Source organism: Zophobas morio, unplaced genomic scaffold (genome assembly GCF_036711695.1).
Source record: "Zophobas morio isolate AGI-343-1 ecotype UQ-CSIRO unplaced genomic scaffold, CSIRO_AGI_Zmor_V1 ptg000308l, whole genome shotgun sequence".
NCBI classification, from domain to species: Eukaryota; Metazoa; Arthropoda; class Insecta; order Coleoptera; family Tenebrionidae; genus Zophobas; species Zophobas morio.
This window is the reverse complement of record NW_026972412.1, coordinates 99,056-115,180: the sequence shown is the minus strand read 5'-3', so window position 1 is coordinate 115,180 and position 16,125 is coordinate 99,056. Positions and strand designations below refer to the sequence as shown.

Genomic DNA, 16,125 nt, shown 5'->3' with positions numbered 1-16,125 from the left:
AATTAACTAAAAAATTTGAAAAGAATGAATGCAGCATAACACGTGGACACGTGAGAATTGACCAATAAAAAGTAAATATTTGTCTCTTAAAACTTTTTTATTTTATGTTTTTTTAATGTAAAAATTTTACTAATCGAGGAATATAATTCACAATAAAAAACTTTTTTGTGTTTAAACTTATTTCTTTTCTCCTTGCTTTTTAAATGAAAAGGTTACATTAAAGTATTATTAATAGCTTTCAAGCTCAAAGATAATTATCTACGTTTATTAATTATATAAAAAAATTATTATTGATAAGTTTTGATTCTTGTTATAATCCAAAATTCACTATAAATCTTAAAAAAATAAAAATTGTTATAATTATAAAAACCATTTTTTTTGAAAGAAACAAAAAATTTGATTGATAATAATCATATAAAAAAAAGAAAAACCAATAATGAACAATCAAATGCCATAAATTTTTGTTAACATGTATAAACAACCAATAAAAAACAAAAAAATTTAAAGTCGCCCAACAATTGGCAAAGGCGTTTTGAAAGGCGTTCGTTCGCCATGCAAAGGTTTCATTGGTGTTTTAAGAAGAATTGAAAAGTCAGAGTTAAATTTAGGGTCGTTTTTCCCCAACACTTGCTCTTTTTCACGAATTTCAGTGAGCGAACTTTCCAGTTGTAAAGAATACGACTTCCAGTTTAGTATTTCCCCGTCTTTTTCCATAAGCTTAATATATAAATTTATCTATAAGTAAAAGTAAAAGTTTCTAATAAAGTTTTATAGAAAAAATAATAATTTTATAAAATAGTAAAACGAAACAAACTTTAAAAAAAAAAGCAAAACCCCAAAACGCCACCAAACTAGTTTATAAAGCGTTTTAGACTAAAAGATGAACTTTATTTTGGCTCAGTAAACGTAAAGGGTGCCAGTAACGTTTGTTTTCTACAGGTTCTTTATAAAGTGTTAATTTGTACAGTAAGACTAAGAAAGTGTCAATTTTTAATTGATTGGTAGGTTTTTAGAATTTTCTTTAATAAATAAATATAATTTGTACGAGGCGCGTTTTTTTGCGTGCAAAAATCGTGGGCTCAGTGTATCTAAATTGCCGCCGCGAAGCGCTAAAAGGTAGCAGTTTAACTTTATTGGATGGACTTTAGCGGAATTTGTAACAAAAAACCGTTTTTACCACTATTTGCGTTGTTTTTACTGTAATCAATAAGTGTGCCAATAATAGTAAAACTGCTCCAAAAAAAAACTTTTTCGTTATTTCTTTGTTGAAGAGTGTCGAGATTGGAAAGGGCCGTAGCGAGTGCTTGTTTGTGAATTTCTGCAGTTTTCTATAATAATAATAATAACACTTTATATATATAAAAAGTAAAAGTGATAATAAATATATTATAAAAAAATAGTAAAAAGGTTAGTATAAATATAAAAAGAAAAGTAAAAAAGATATATATATATATATAAATATGAAAAGTATAAGTATTTAAAAATATAATAGGAAAATAGTAAAAAGTTATTATAGTTAAAAAAATAAAAAGTTAAAGAAAGTATTTAACATTATATATATATATATATAATAAGGAAAAGTAAAAATATAAAAATTTAAAGCACAGTACAAAGTTTACTTAAATATCAATAAAAAAAGAAAAATAATTATATATAACGTATTAGTGGTAATAAAATTTTATAGTTAAGAAAAGTTAAAATCAAGCTATAAATGAAAAGAAAACTTTTATCTCATTTTTTCTTTTTTTATTATTATATTATTATTTTGTTGTATTTATTATTTCTTTTATATTTTATAATTGTATTATTTTTATTTATTATTACTTGCTTTCTTATAATTATTATACAACAATTACAAATTAATGATTTTCATTTTCTTTATTAGTAGTATTAATTAATTATATATTTTTTATTTTTAATATACTTCTTATTTGAAACTTTTTTATATATTATCAAATTTTCTTAATATATTATATTTATTTTTCCTTTATAGTATTATTATTATTAGTTGAATAATTTATAATTTTCCTTATATCTTTTTTTATTTAGAATATTAAGTGTTTTTTTATATTATAATTTTAATTTTTAGTAATTTAATATATAATATTGTTATTTTTCTCTTATTATTATTATAATCGAACTTTTATAGTATTTAAAAAAAAATTGTTTTATCAATATTTTTAGTTCTTCATAATTTTTTTATTTTATAAACATTTTCTTTTTGTTACTTTGCTAAAGAAAAAAATTTATAAATAATAATGATAATAATAATAACTTGAAGGGCGTCGATTTCCAGTTTACTTTTTTCATAAACTTTTTTTAAGTGCTCCATTCGTATAACATTTTCTTCAAGTTTTTGATTCTCTTTCCACAAATTATTTTTTTCCGTTTTCAAACTTTTTATAATAATAATAATAATTTATTTTTAAAGGTTTTATATTATAAAAAAGTTTACTAAATATTCATAAATAAAAATTTTTTACTTATTATTATATTACAGAAATATAATAAATATAATAATTATAATCATTTCTATCATAATTATATAACTTTTTCATTTCATAATCTGATTATTATGTAAATTCAGTTTTCATTATTATTATAAAAAATACTTTTATAGATTTATTGTTACTATAATAATTATTATATTTATTACTTTTACTATTTATATAGTGTACCATTATAACCGTTAGAAAAATAATTATTATTTACTATTTTATTAGATAAATTACTTTATTATTTCTATTTATAATATTTATTAAAACTTATTTTTATATTTTATAATTAAAATTTATTAAAAAATAATTATTTTTATTTTTTTTTATATTTTTTTATTTTTAAGGTTATTTATTATTATTTTTAATATATTAATTACAAAACTTTAACTTTTTATTATCATTATTATAAATGACATAACAATAATTATATTTACTAATATTAATTATATTTTATAATATATATTAAAAGCTTTTACTTTTTCCTATTATAACTTTAGAAAAGAGGTAATAATATTAGTATTATTTATACTTTTTTTAACTCTTTAGTATTTATTGTAATATATTTATTAAAGTTGTAACTTTTTATTATTAAAATATTTATAAAAAATAATATTTAGTTTCAATTATTATATATTTTTTTTCTAGTTACTTTGTTTTACTTTTTATAGATTTATTATAAATAATATTTAAAAAAAGTAACAGTTTTTTATTATATTTTAGTATTATTTATGAAATTTTTATTTATTTTTTATTGTATTCCGTAAAAACTTTTACTTTTTTATACTTAATAATTATAATATTTATAAATAATAATAACTTTTTTTAAAATATTTTAATATTTTTAATTTTTTTAGCTTATTAATATAAATTTTTATAATTTACTTTTTCTTTTTCCTTTCTTTTTTATATTATTATTAAAAATTAATATATTTATTAGTATTATTAAAAAACTTATGTGAAAATAATTAACATTTTTACTTATTATTATTATTTCTTTATTAGCTGTTCATTATTATATACTATTATTTATATATTATTTTTTTTTGCATATTTATTTATTATTAAATGAAAACAAAACAATATTTTTTATAATAATAAAAAGAACCGTTCAATAGTAGAATTTAAAATTTCAATTTCGTTATTTTTCATTTCTTTTTCTTTATTAAAGTTTTCCGTCACAAAAGTTAACTTTTGAGAAAGATTGCTAACGTGCTTACAAAAACTTTGCAGAGTTTCAAAAGTATTTCTAATGATAATATAAAAAATATTAATAATAATAACTAATCCTTTTTTTTTCTTATATATATTTAAACACTTATATATCCATACTTAAAAAGTTCGTAAGTAGTCTCATTCTCTTCGTTTTTCAAAGATGTTTTGAGTTCTTCATAAATCTATAAAAAGATTAAAAGTACAAATAATAATAAGTATTCATAATAAGTCAAAAATAAAAAGTTGAGAAGTAATTAAAAAAGGTCTTTTACTATAAATTATAAAAAAGTTCAAATATTTATAAACGTGTTTATATTGGATAATAAGTGAGTTGAAACTAGTTAGCCAATCAAATGGAAAAGCGGGAGGGGGTCAGATTATCGGATAAGAAATAAACACTACCAAACTATTATGAAGTCATCGGTTTGAAGTTTATTTGGTAAATATAAAAACAAACTGAACTATTAAGTGATAAAGTACCCGAACGTCAGTTAATTTGTCAGTTTTAATGAAAAATTTACCAAATTTTTTTAGGACCCGTTAAAATTTTTTGGGCACCGTATATAAAATTGGCGCACTTTCTTAGAAGATTATTAATATTCATATTATTATTATTACGTTTAAAAATTTACTTCAATAAAGTAGTATATAATAGTAGTTTAATAAAAAAATAAATGAAGATTTCTTCACAGTTATTAGTTAGTTACAAAATAAAATGTTTATGTAAGTTTATATTTTTATTAATAGTAAAATAATAAAATAAGTTAAAATTTTCTTTTGAAATATTATTTTTTAGGTTAAAAATAATATTAAAAGTATATTTAAAGTTTTATTTTCCTTTCAATAATGAAATTTTATTTAAAAACTTTTTATTTCATTATAAAAAATAATAAAAAGTTTATTAAATATAATTATTATAATAAATAAATAAAATTATTCAAAAAATTTTCTTTTTACAAAAAAATATTTATAAGTTTTATTAACGTTTTTTTTAATAATAAAATTTCAAAAACAAATAAATAAAAGTGTTTTAAAAAAAATTTTTTGTGAAAAAAATAATAATAAATAGTTTATAATAAAATTTCAATAACATATAAATAAAAATATAAAATATATTTTTTACTTAAAAAATAATAATAATAGTTTATAGTAAAATTTTTTTATTCTATTTTTTTTTAAATAAACAAATAAAAGTTTTAGTATATTTTTTAATAAAAAGTAAAATTAATAATTTTTTAATATAAAAAAATCTTAACAATAAAAGTACTTTTTTTTTATTAAAAAGTAAAAACAATATAAAACTTTTACATAACTTTAAAAAATAATAAATAATTAATAAGTAAACTTATTAAAAAAAAGTATAAAAATAAAATAATATTATATGCTGACTCTTATTATATTGATAATAATAGTAAACGTTTATAATAAAAAGTATAAAATATATATAAAGAATAAAATAGTAATAATAAAAGTTTATACACTTTAAAACTATTAATATGATATAAAATTTGAAATGCTTAAAAGGTTTAATTATATATAAAAAGTAATAAAATAATAATAACTATAATAATAATAATAAAAAGTTTAATAATGTACAAAAAGTAAAAACATTATAATAAACGTTTATGCTGATTTTGCTGATTTTTATTAAATAATAATAATAGTTTTTTATAAAAATATAATAGAAAGTAAAAAAATTATAAAACAAAAACTTTATATGCAGAGTTTTAACATAAAATAAGTAATAATAGAATAAAAGTTTTAAACTTTTTTAAAAAATATATAAAAAGCGTATATGTTAAATATTAATAAAATAATAATAAGAAAAGATTTATTCTGAATTTTTCAGTAAAAAATATATAAATGTAAAAGGAATGAATATTATATAATAATAATAATAATAAATAAAAATTTTTTACTTTAACTTCAGATAATAAAAATAAAAATAATAAGAATTTATGTTCTTTTTAATACAAAATATAGTAAACATAATAATAATAAGAATAAACTTTCAGTAAAAAAACTTCTGAAAGTTCTTCTTTTTGAAGAAACCGTAGAGCTTCAATGATTTTAGAAAGGCCTCCGCGCAAATTTTCCAGCGAATTATTATCGATGCAGTGCGAATGTTGAAGCACGCGATTCTCAGTTTGGAGCATCAACCGTTCTTCATTCGCTTCGTTTAGCTTTTATTTAAAAAAATTGATAACAAAAAGTAAAAAATATATTAATAAAAATAATAATAAGCAAAAAATATGAAATATAATAAGTAAAATTGTATATAAATATATTAATAAAAATAATAATATAAATTATACATTAAAATAATGAGAAAAGTTAAATATATAATATAGAAAATTAAATATTTGAATAATAATAAGTATTAAAAATAAAAAAATTACTATATAACATAAATAACAAGCAAAAAACTTATATAAAAATAACAATAAGTTAAAAAATATATTTATAAAAATAATAATTATAAAGTAAAATAATAATAACCAAAAAATAAAAAAGTTATTATAAAGTAGTATGAAAAATAGAATATACATAACAACGATAATAAGCAAAATATATATAATAATACATATATCTATTTATAATAATAATAAGTAATATATATGTACGTTTAAAAAATAATAAGTAAAGTAAATATTATAAATATTTTAATAAGAAAAAAATTTGTAAATATAATCAATATATCTATAAGTAATAAATATATACAAGTAAAAAGAACCAAATGTACATAAAAATAATAATAATTAAAAAATATTTAAAAAATAGAAATATATATATAATAAAAATATAAATAAGGAAAAAATATATATATAAAATAATAGTAAGCAGTAAATACATATATAAAAAAAAATATCATTAGCCATAAAAAATAGGAAGAAATGGTGAAGAAAAAATTGATAAATATACTAAAAAAGTTAAAGTAAATAAAAGTTCTTTACATACAATATATTTTTATAAAAAAATAATATTAATAAACTTCAGAATTTATAAAAAGCAAAATATAGAAAACCATAAAAAAATAAACTTTAATATTTATAAAAAAGAAAAATACTTGAAAATAATAATAATAAAGACATAAACTCTATAAGTTATGCTAAAAAGTAAATAATAATAAAAGTTTTATAAAAAGTTTAAAAGTTATTTATTATATCTATAATACAAATAGATTGTTAAGGATTCTTTATTTATATACCATAAAAGTTATTATTCTGTTTATATTTTGAAAAGTGAATAATAATAATAATAATAATAGTTTTATAAATAGTTTTTTTTATTATACAGACTATGTAAAAGTATTTATTTTCTTAATTACTTTTTAAAGTGTAATAATAATAATAATAAAAGTTTTATAGTGTTTATTTATATACAAGAAATATAAGTATTATTTTTCTTTATATAATTTTAAAAAGTATAATAATTACTATTATTATAAAAAGTTTTTTTTATTAGTATTTATAATAATAATAATGTTTTTCATTTCTTATAAAATATTATTTTTAATAATAATAATTTTTCTATAAATTATAAAAATTTGCAAAACAGTACAGTTATAATATTTATAATAATAATAATAATGATAATAAAATAATAATAATAACTTCATTATGAAAACGTGATGCTTCTGCTAATGATTGGCTCAGACGATACTCCAGTGATTCTTTTTCTTCTTGAATAGTAGCGAATCGGCGCTCCAAATTTTCAAGCTATATATATTAATTATTATTATTATTATTATTATTATCACTATTATTATTATAATTATTACTATAAAAAAAATATTAAAAAGTTTTTTTTATATTTTCTTGTAAAAATATATTTTTACTTAAAGTTTCTTAATTATTTTACTTTTTTTTTTCTTAAAAAAATTATTAAAATATATTTTATAACGTTCATTGTTATATAAAATTATTATAAAAACTTTTTTATTGACTTTTATATATTTTCTTAAACTTTTTATTAAAATTTTTATGACAAAATTATAGTTAAATACTTTTCTATCAAAAAGTTTTACATTTCCATACTAAAATAAGTATAAAAGTTTTTTTTTATTGTTTTAAACATTTTTGCTTCTAAAAAAGAATATATTATTTCTATATTATTTTTATTTCAAATTTATTAAAAATATGAAAATTTTTATAACCAAAATATTAAAAAACTTTTTTTTTCAATTTTTATATCACAAAACACAACAAAAAGTATTAAAGAATTTCTAATAAACCAATAAAAGCCTAACACGCCAATTTTTCACTAATAATAATAAAACCAAGTTTTTAATAATTTAATGAATTCTTTGTAACATTCTTGCTTCCTCCAATCATCTGCCAAATTCTTTGTTACACACGTGGTTACCACGTGAAAGTTAGAAATATTTTTATATAAAAACATTTTACTTTTAAGGAGTATTTTTATATAAACTTCTTACTTCTGGTAATCTTTTGTATAAAAACTTTTTACTTTCTAAATATTTCTTATATTTTACTATAATAAAACACTAAAAAGCAGACGTTTTTTATCTTTTTACTACAAATATAAAATATTTTTTATAACGTATAAAACGTTTTATATAATTATATAAAATAAACTGCTTCGCTTATAAAAAGCTTTTTTTTATTTAGCATTTTAAGATTTTTTTAAAAAACAATAGAAAAGTTTATATTTTTTATATAACAAACTTCTTCACTTTTATTATTTTTTTTAAACATTAAATTTAAAAATAAACTTTTAGAAGCGATAGAAAAGTTTTAAGAATTTTTTTATAACCTTCTCCACTTTTACTTTATTAATATATTAACTATAAAAGGTTTTTAATATATAAAATTATTTACTTTATTTTATTTTACTTAATATTAAAAATAATAAATTTTTGATAAACTATAAAAAAGTTTTTAAATATATTTTTTTTCATAAAATAAATTTTTTCCTCCTTCGAAATATTTTTTTGTACACTTTTTATTGTTTTTATTAGAAAAAAAAGTTTTACTTTTTTATTATATTATAAACTTTTCTATTTTTCTTTAATATTTTGTATATTTTTGTTTTTATTATATTTATTTATAAAAAAAAGTTTATATTTTTTATTTATTTTTTATATTTTACATATTTTTAAAAATTTTTATTATTTTTAATCATAAAAAAACAAAACTTTTTACTTTTTTAATTATACAACACAAACCACTTTTTATACTTTCAGAAAGGTTTTATTTTATTTTATATTAAGTATTTATATAAATTGTATATATATTATAAAAAAGTTTATACCATATACAATAAAACTTTTTTTTTCTTTTTTATATATATATATATAAAATAAATAATATTATTCATAAACTTTTATTATTTCTATATAAAAAAGGTAATTAAAAGTAAATTTAGTATAAACTTTTTTTTACAAACCAAAAAATATAAAAACTAATTTTTATTTTTTTTTGATACTTAATTATTATTTTTGCTTATACGTATTATTAAATAATAGGAAAAAAAAAGTATTTATATTTATTTATAAGAAAATATTGAAGTAAAATAAGTAAATATATATAAATATTGTGAGAAGCAAGTCAAATGGTGCGTAAAAAAATAATAATCCTTACAAATAATACTAAAAAAAAAGTTTTATTCAATTTAGAAATTCATAGAAAAAAAATGAAAAATATAAAACAATAATAATAATAATATATAAAAGTAAAATAATATTATTATACAAAAAATATATAATAATAAAAATTTCTTTCATTAATTATAAAAAAAAATATGAAAACTTTTTATAATTATTTACTTTTCTATTTTTTTTTAAGTTTTTTCTTTATAATTTTTTATATATTATTTATTATAATTATAAAAAATATTAAAAACTATTTATTTTTATTTACTTTTATATATAATTTATTATTATTATTACTATTAATAATAACACAAAAATAAAAAAAACTTTTTGCTTTTATTTTTTATATATTATTGAAGCTTATTATTATTTTAATAATATTAAAAAGAAAACTTTTACTATTAATTATCTTTAGTTATATTTTTTGTTTTTTTTATTTTTTTATAAAAATTTTAAATATACTTTTACTTATTATTAATATTTATTAATATTTTTTTAAAATTATTTTCTTATTATTATTATAAACGTTTTTTTTGCTTTTATTAATAATATATAAAATAAACATAAACCTTTTCTTTTAGTTCTTTTTCAATACTTTTATACTTTTCAAGTTCTACTAATAAAGTCTGAGTTTTCATTTCATTCTTAATAGTGATAATATATATACTTTATTAATATTAACGTGGAAATGAATATGTTTATAGAAATTTATAATAATAATAATAATAAATAAAACATCTTATAGAAGTTAGTAATTATATTTTACAAAAATAAATAATAATAAAACAGTAAATAAAATATTTCACTAGAATAATAACAAAAATTAATAATAATAATAAATATAATATTCCGAAAAAAAATAAAAACGATATTTCATAAATATAATAATTATAAAAAAATATTGCTTATCATAATAATAAGAAAAATAAAAATAATACTGCATAAAAATTAATAATAACTATTATTAAATAAATTATTTCAATAAAAAATGAAAAACAATAATAAAATTCATAATCATAAATAAAAATTTATAAAAATATTTCGAAAAAATAAATAATATAATAATATGAAAAATTATTTTATGAAATGAATAATAATAAATGAAATATTTCATAAATGTAAATAATAATAATACAAAAGGTTTATAAAAAAGCATCAATATAAAACTTTTATATTATAAACATATAAACATATAACAACTAGTAAATGTTATTATTACTATTATTATAAAATAATAAAAATAGTAAAAGAATAGTATCAAAAACATTAATAAAAAGTCTAATAAAAAATTTTTATATATAAAAGTTTTATAGAAAATATAATAATAATACTTTTCAAATATTTACTAGATAAAATAATAAAATAAATAATAATAAATTATGATAATAATAAATAAAATACTTCAAAATATGTTAAAAAGTAAAAATAATAAAAATTTAACTAGAAAAAAAGAATAGATAACAGTACTATAATAAAAATAAAAAGTTTAAGAATAATAGTTAAATAATAGTAAAAATAATACTTAAAATATACAAAAAATAAATAAAATTATATAATACTGTTCTTAAACTTTTTTATAAAAATAATAATAATAATAATAATAAAACTTAAAAATATAAAGAAAAATTAAATATAAAAAAATTACTATAGTATAAATAAACTTTTCTAGCAATAAAAGTCATAATAATACTTAAAAATGTAAAAAAGTTTATTAATAATTTATAATAAACTTAAAAAAGGTATTATTAATAATTAATAATAGCTTTTAATATATATAAAAATAATATAAATATATTAATAAAAAAAAAGGAATATTATCTTAAAGCTTTAAAAAATAATTAATAATAATAAATATTATATAAATACCGAAACATATCAAGAATAATAATATATAAATAAAAATAGAATAAAAATTGATTTAATAATAATAATAAATAAGAAAAATATAGGAAACAAATTGATAAGAACAATAAAGAAAAACTTTTAATATATAAAACATAAAAAGTACAAAAAGTAAAAATGATTAGTAAAAAAAATATTTAAAAGCTATAAAGAATAGATAATAATGGTAAATAAATAATAATTATTAATAAAAAATATTATAATATATAATAACAACTTTTAAATTAAAAAAATAAGCTCTTCAGTTTTACTTTTTACTATTGAAATAACTTTTATATAAATATACTTTCCATTATTATTACTTATTTAATATAAAAAAAACTAGAGTTACTTTTTATAATTGTTTTATTATTAAAATAAAAAACTTTTAATATTCTTATATTGCATAAAGAGTATTTAGTTTTACTTTTTATTATTGTTAAATTATTAAATAAAAAACTTTTCAATACTATATTTATTATATAAAAATTCAGTTTTATATTATGTATCATATTTTTTATATAACAAATAAAAAAATCTCAATTTTTATTTTTTATTATTATTATTATATATTCGAAGGAAGAAACTTTCTCAATTCAAAAAAAAATTAAAAACTTTTTTTTTTACCTTTGAATATAATTTTTAATGAGATAAATACTTTTTAATTACTTATTCATACTAAAAACTATTTTATTTTTTATAAAAATATAGTAAAGTTTACCATTTTTATTATTATTTTTTACTTTTTAGTATAAGTTTTTTTAAAATGGAATAAAAAACTTTTTGTATTTTTTACTACCTTTTTACTTTTTTTTTATATTATTCACAAACGCTGAATGGTTTAAAATTAATAATAAAAAGAATTTTACTTTTTAATATTATTAAAATAAATAAATAAATAGCATTTTATAGTTATCACTACTTTTTTACTTATTATTATTTTTTATAAATATTAAAAAAAATTCAATAATTTTACTATTTACTAGTATTAAATATAACATAAGAAATAATTTTTAAATTTATTACTATTATTTACTTTATAGTATTATTTTTTATAAAATATAATAAATTCTTTTTATATTTTTACTAATTTCTACTTTTTTTTTAATATTAAAAAACTCTTCGATAAGTTTACTATTAATAATAAAAACTATTTTACCTTTTACTATTATCAAAAATAAATGAATATTATTTTATATTTACTACAATCGGTTTACTTATTATTACTTTTTTAAAAGAAGAATAAAAACTTTTCATATTTTTACTATTTTCCAAAAAAAATCTTAATAAAATCTTTAATAGTTTTACTATTAATAATCAAAAATTTACTTTCCCTTATTTTTTCAATCAGATAAAAAACTTTTCATATAAAATATTTAAAATAAGTAATAGAACTTTTAATAATAATAATTGTTATAAAGTAGTTAAAAGAAATTTTTTTTTACTTTTTATGCATAAAATTTAGATTATTATTATTTTTTATAATATTTATTTACTTTTTATGAAAATACAAAAACTTTACTATTACTTTTACTTTTTATTAAAATTATTATATATAATAAACAAATTTTCTTAACCCCTTTTATTTTTATTAATTACATATTGTTAGAATTATTATACTAAAAAATATAACTTTTCTTATTTTTCTTGTTATTATTAGCAGAATATTTAAGATATTATAGTATTATTTTTACTTTTTTGTAGAATATATTAATTATATATATAACTTTTATTGTTTTTACTTATTATTAATACAAATTTATAAAATATTATATTAATACTTTTATACTCTTTTACTTTTTATTAAAATTTTTATAATGAAAATAAAATTTGTTTTTTACTTATTATTATTTTTAAAAAAACAATAAAAAAAAACTTCTTTTTGAAGAAATAAAAGTTTTTCTTGAAGCTGAAAAGTTTTTTTTCTATATTCGCAGCGAATTTCGTGATCTTCAACGTATTTTTCTATAAAAGTTTCAAATAAGTTGAGCAAAATATTAAAAAACTATTTTTATAATAATAAAAATAATAATAAATATAATAATAACAGTTTTTTAAAATATATAATAAATATGAGAAAAATAATATTTAGCGAATTATTAATAAAAAATAAAAGTAAAAAAGTAAATCTTTAAAAAATTTTAAAAATATAAATAATAATACTATAAATATAAAAAATATTTTATAACTTTTCTTCATTATAGTAATAATAATAAATAAATAATAATTATTCTATCAACTTTTCTATAAGTAAATTTTATAATAACAATAATTTATTTTTAAAATTTTGTTTGTAATAATAATAATTAAAAAAAAGTTTTTATAAGTAAATTTCATATTATTTAAAAAATCTTTTGTATAAAAAATATATTTAAATATATTTTTTAAAGTTTTTAGTATAAAAAAATATATTTTTTTTTGATAATAAATTATTTTTAAATTTTTAATATAAAAATATTAAATTTTATTTTATTATTCATTAAAAATATTTTATTTATTATATATTAACATAAAAAATATAATCAATTTTTTTTTTAAAGTTTTTATTATAAAAATAATATTTTATATTAAATCACTATAAAAAAGTTATTATTTATTTTTTTATTAGTTATAAAAAAAATATTTTTAAAAAGAAAATTTATAAATCTTTATATAACATCTTTTTTGGCGTAATCTTGTAAGTTTACTATAAAATGTTTTTATTTTATTTTTTTTTATAAGAAAACTTATTTATTTATTCATTTTTAAAAAAAATATCTAAATTTTAAAAATTAATTATGAAATATCTCTTGAAGTTTTTATTTGGTTTACTTTAAGAAGTTTTTATATTATTTATGTAAACAAAATATTTATTTATTTATTTGGTTATTTATTTATTAAAATATAAAACAAAATATTAATAAATTATTAAATCTCGTATTTAAATTTTTTTACGGTTTACTATAAACTAATTTTTATTATTTTTTATCAATTCTTAAAAAAAAAATTTATAAAATTTTTAAACTTATTATAAAAGTTTCTCTTTTGACTCAATTTTTCTGTTTTCTGTAAGAAGTTTTATTTTTTTCTTTATAAAACAAATTTATTATTTAGTTGTTAATTATTAAAATTTTTTAGAGATTGTTTTTTTAAGTTTACTCTAAAAATATTTTTATTTATTTTTTAATAATCTGAAAAAAGTTTTTTATTTTATTATGAAAACTTTTATTATTTTTTCTTATCAGTTATAAAAATAATTATTTTACTGAAAAAAAAAATAAATCTAAATTTATTATAAATCTTTTTTTTGTTTTACCTTTTTAAGTTTACTAATAAAAGTTTTATTTTATTCTTTACAGTACTTTTTAATTAATTGTAAAAACAGTCTAATTTTATTTAATAAAAAAAAATAATGTTCTTATAAATCTCTTTCTTTGTACTTAAAGTTTATAATTAAAAGTTTTATTTTCTTTTATTATACGAAATATTATTTTAATTTTTTTTATTAATTATTAAAGCCTAATAATTTTTAAAGTTTATTAAAAGCTTCAATTTTTTTTGTATTTATTTTTTTTAATTTATTGTAATAAGTTTTAATTTTATTTTTTTATACAAAAGTTTTTTTAGTTTATGAAAGTCGTTATGTTTTATATATTTTATATAAAATCTTTTTTTTTTATTTTTTTGAGATTTTCAGAATTATTTTGTTAATATTGAAATTTACTTTTAATTAGTAGAAAAGTTTTTTATAAAAATAATAATAAAAAAAAAAAGTTTCTAAAAAGTTTATAAAAAAAAATTTTGTTTTATATATATAAAATCTTTTTTTACTATTTTTTAAGATTATTAACTAAAAAAAAATTCATATACGAAAATAAATTTTATAGAATTAGTATATAAGTTTTTAAAAATTTTTTAATAGAAAATTTTTCGTTTTATTTAATAATTATAAAATCTTTTTTAACCTTTTTTTTAAATTATATAAAATTCTTTATAATATTATTGATATAAAACTTTTGTAAAAATAAAATTTGTTTTATTTATTTATTTGTTACTAGTATTATTATAATTCTGTATTAAAAAAGTCGTCACACCAAAATAAATTTTGTTGAATAGTTTCAAACTTTTTTATTGTGATAAAATTTTAACAAAAAAAAAGAAAAAATAATAATAAATAATAAAAATTTTTTAAATGATCAACTATTAAAAAAGTTTATACGCAATACAGAAACAGCAAAAAATTGAAATTAGTGATTTACTATTTAAAATTTTTAAATATTTATATATAAATTTAAAGTTAAATTACCGTACACTTTTAAAATAAAATTATAAAAAAAAAAGTTCAGTGATTATAAGCCTTTTACTTCTTATAATAGAAGCAAAAAGTAAGTTTATAATATAATTTTTTTAAAAAAATTCTGATATATAAAAAAAAATTAAATAAAATTTATTTTTTTAAATTTTATATTTATATAAAGAAGATTCTCACCCACAATAACATCACAAATAAGAAAAATACGAAATTATTATAAAATAAAATATTTTTGTGTTTTTAAAAAAGAATTTAAATTTCACGTTTCAAATTTAAAAGAAATCATTTTCTCCACTAACAATTAATAAAATTAAAAATTATATATAACCAAATTCGCTTTTGCTATTGGCTAATTGCAGTAGTAAATCGGCTTCGCGTTGGTTGAGCGACTCGATTTTTTTTTCATCTTCACAAATTTTACTTCGTTTTTGAGAGATTTGTTCTTTTGCGAGAGCCAATTGTTGCTTTAAATTTACCAGCATCAAGTGAACGTCATCTTTATTTTTAAATAAAAGATCTTGTCTCTTCAATTTTTGACTTTCATTTTCAATTTGTAATTTTTCCAAAAGCATCCCGGAAATATCATTTTTAAGTTTATAATTTTCATTTTTAAAAAGAAAATTTTCTTT

General features: G+C 14.2%; 1 protein-coding gene across 1 annotated transcript; it reads right to left on the bottom strand.

Moving 5' to 3' along the window:
* Positions 1-478: 478 nt before the first annotated feature.
* On the bottom strand, positions 479-15,923 carry LOC135119837 (putative leucine-rich repeat-containing protein DDB_G0290503). Its single transcript, XM_064044222.1, has 10 exons — positions 15,825-15,923; positions 13,082-13,170; positions 9,894-9,968; positions 7,325-7,429; positions 5,720-5,893; positions 3,828-3,892; positions 3,604-3,744; positions 2,276-2,396; positions 1,248-1,328; positions 479-717 (listed from the first exon to the last, which is right to left on the bottom strand). Exons 3-10 carry the CDS (start codon positions 9,960-9,962, stop codon positions 502-504), a joined length of 972 nt encoding a protein of 323 aa, XP_063900292.1. The 5' UTR covers positions 9,963-9,968; positions 13,082-13,170; positions 15,825-15,923; the 3' UTR covers positions 479-501.
* Between the last annotated feature and the right edge of the window lie 202 nt (positions 15,924-16,125).

What these genes read in the sequence shown, in the direction of transcription:
- LOC135119837 (XM_064044222.1), bottom strand. Translation starts at nt 9,962, where the DNA reads ATGAAAACTCAGACTTTATTAGTAGAACTTGAAAAGTATAAAAGTATT. An exon ending in CATCACGTTTTCATAATGAA is followed by an intron (nt 5,894 to 7,324) that starts GTTATTATTATT and finishes TTTAAATAAAAG; the next exon opens with CTAAACGAAGCGAATGAAGA. An exon ending in TGGAAATCGACGCCCTTCAA is followed by an intron (nt 1,329 to 2,275) that starts GTTATTATTATT and finishes TTATTATTATAG; the next exon opens with AAAACTGCAGAAATTCACAA.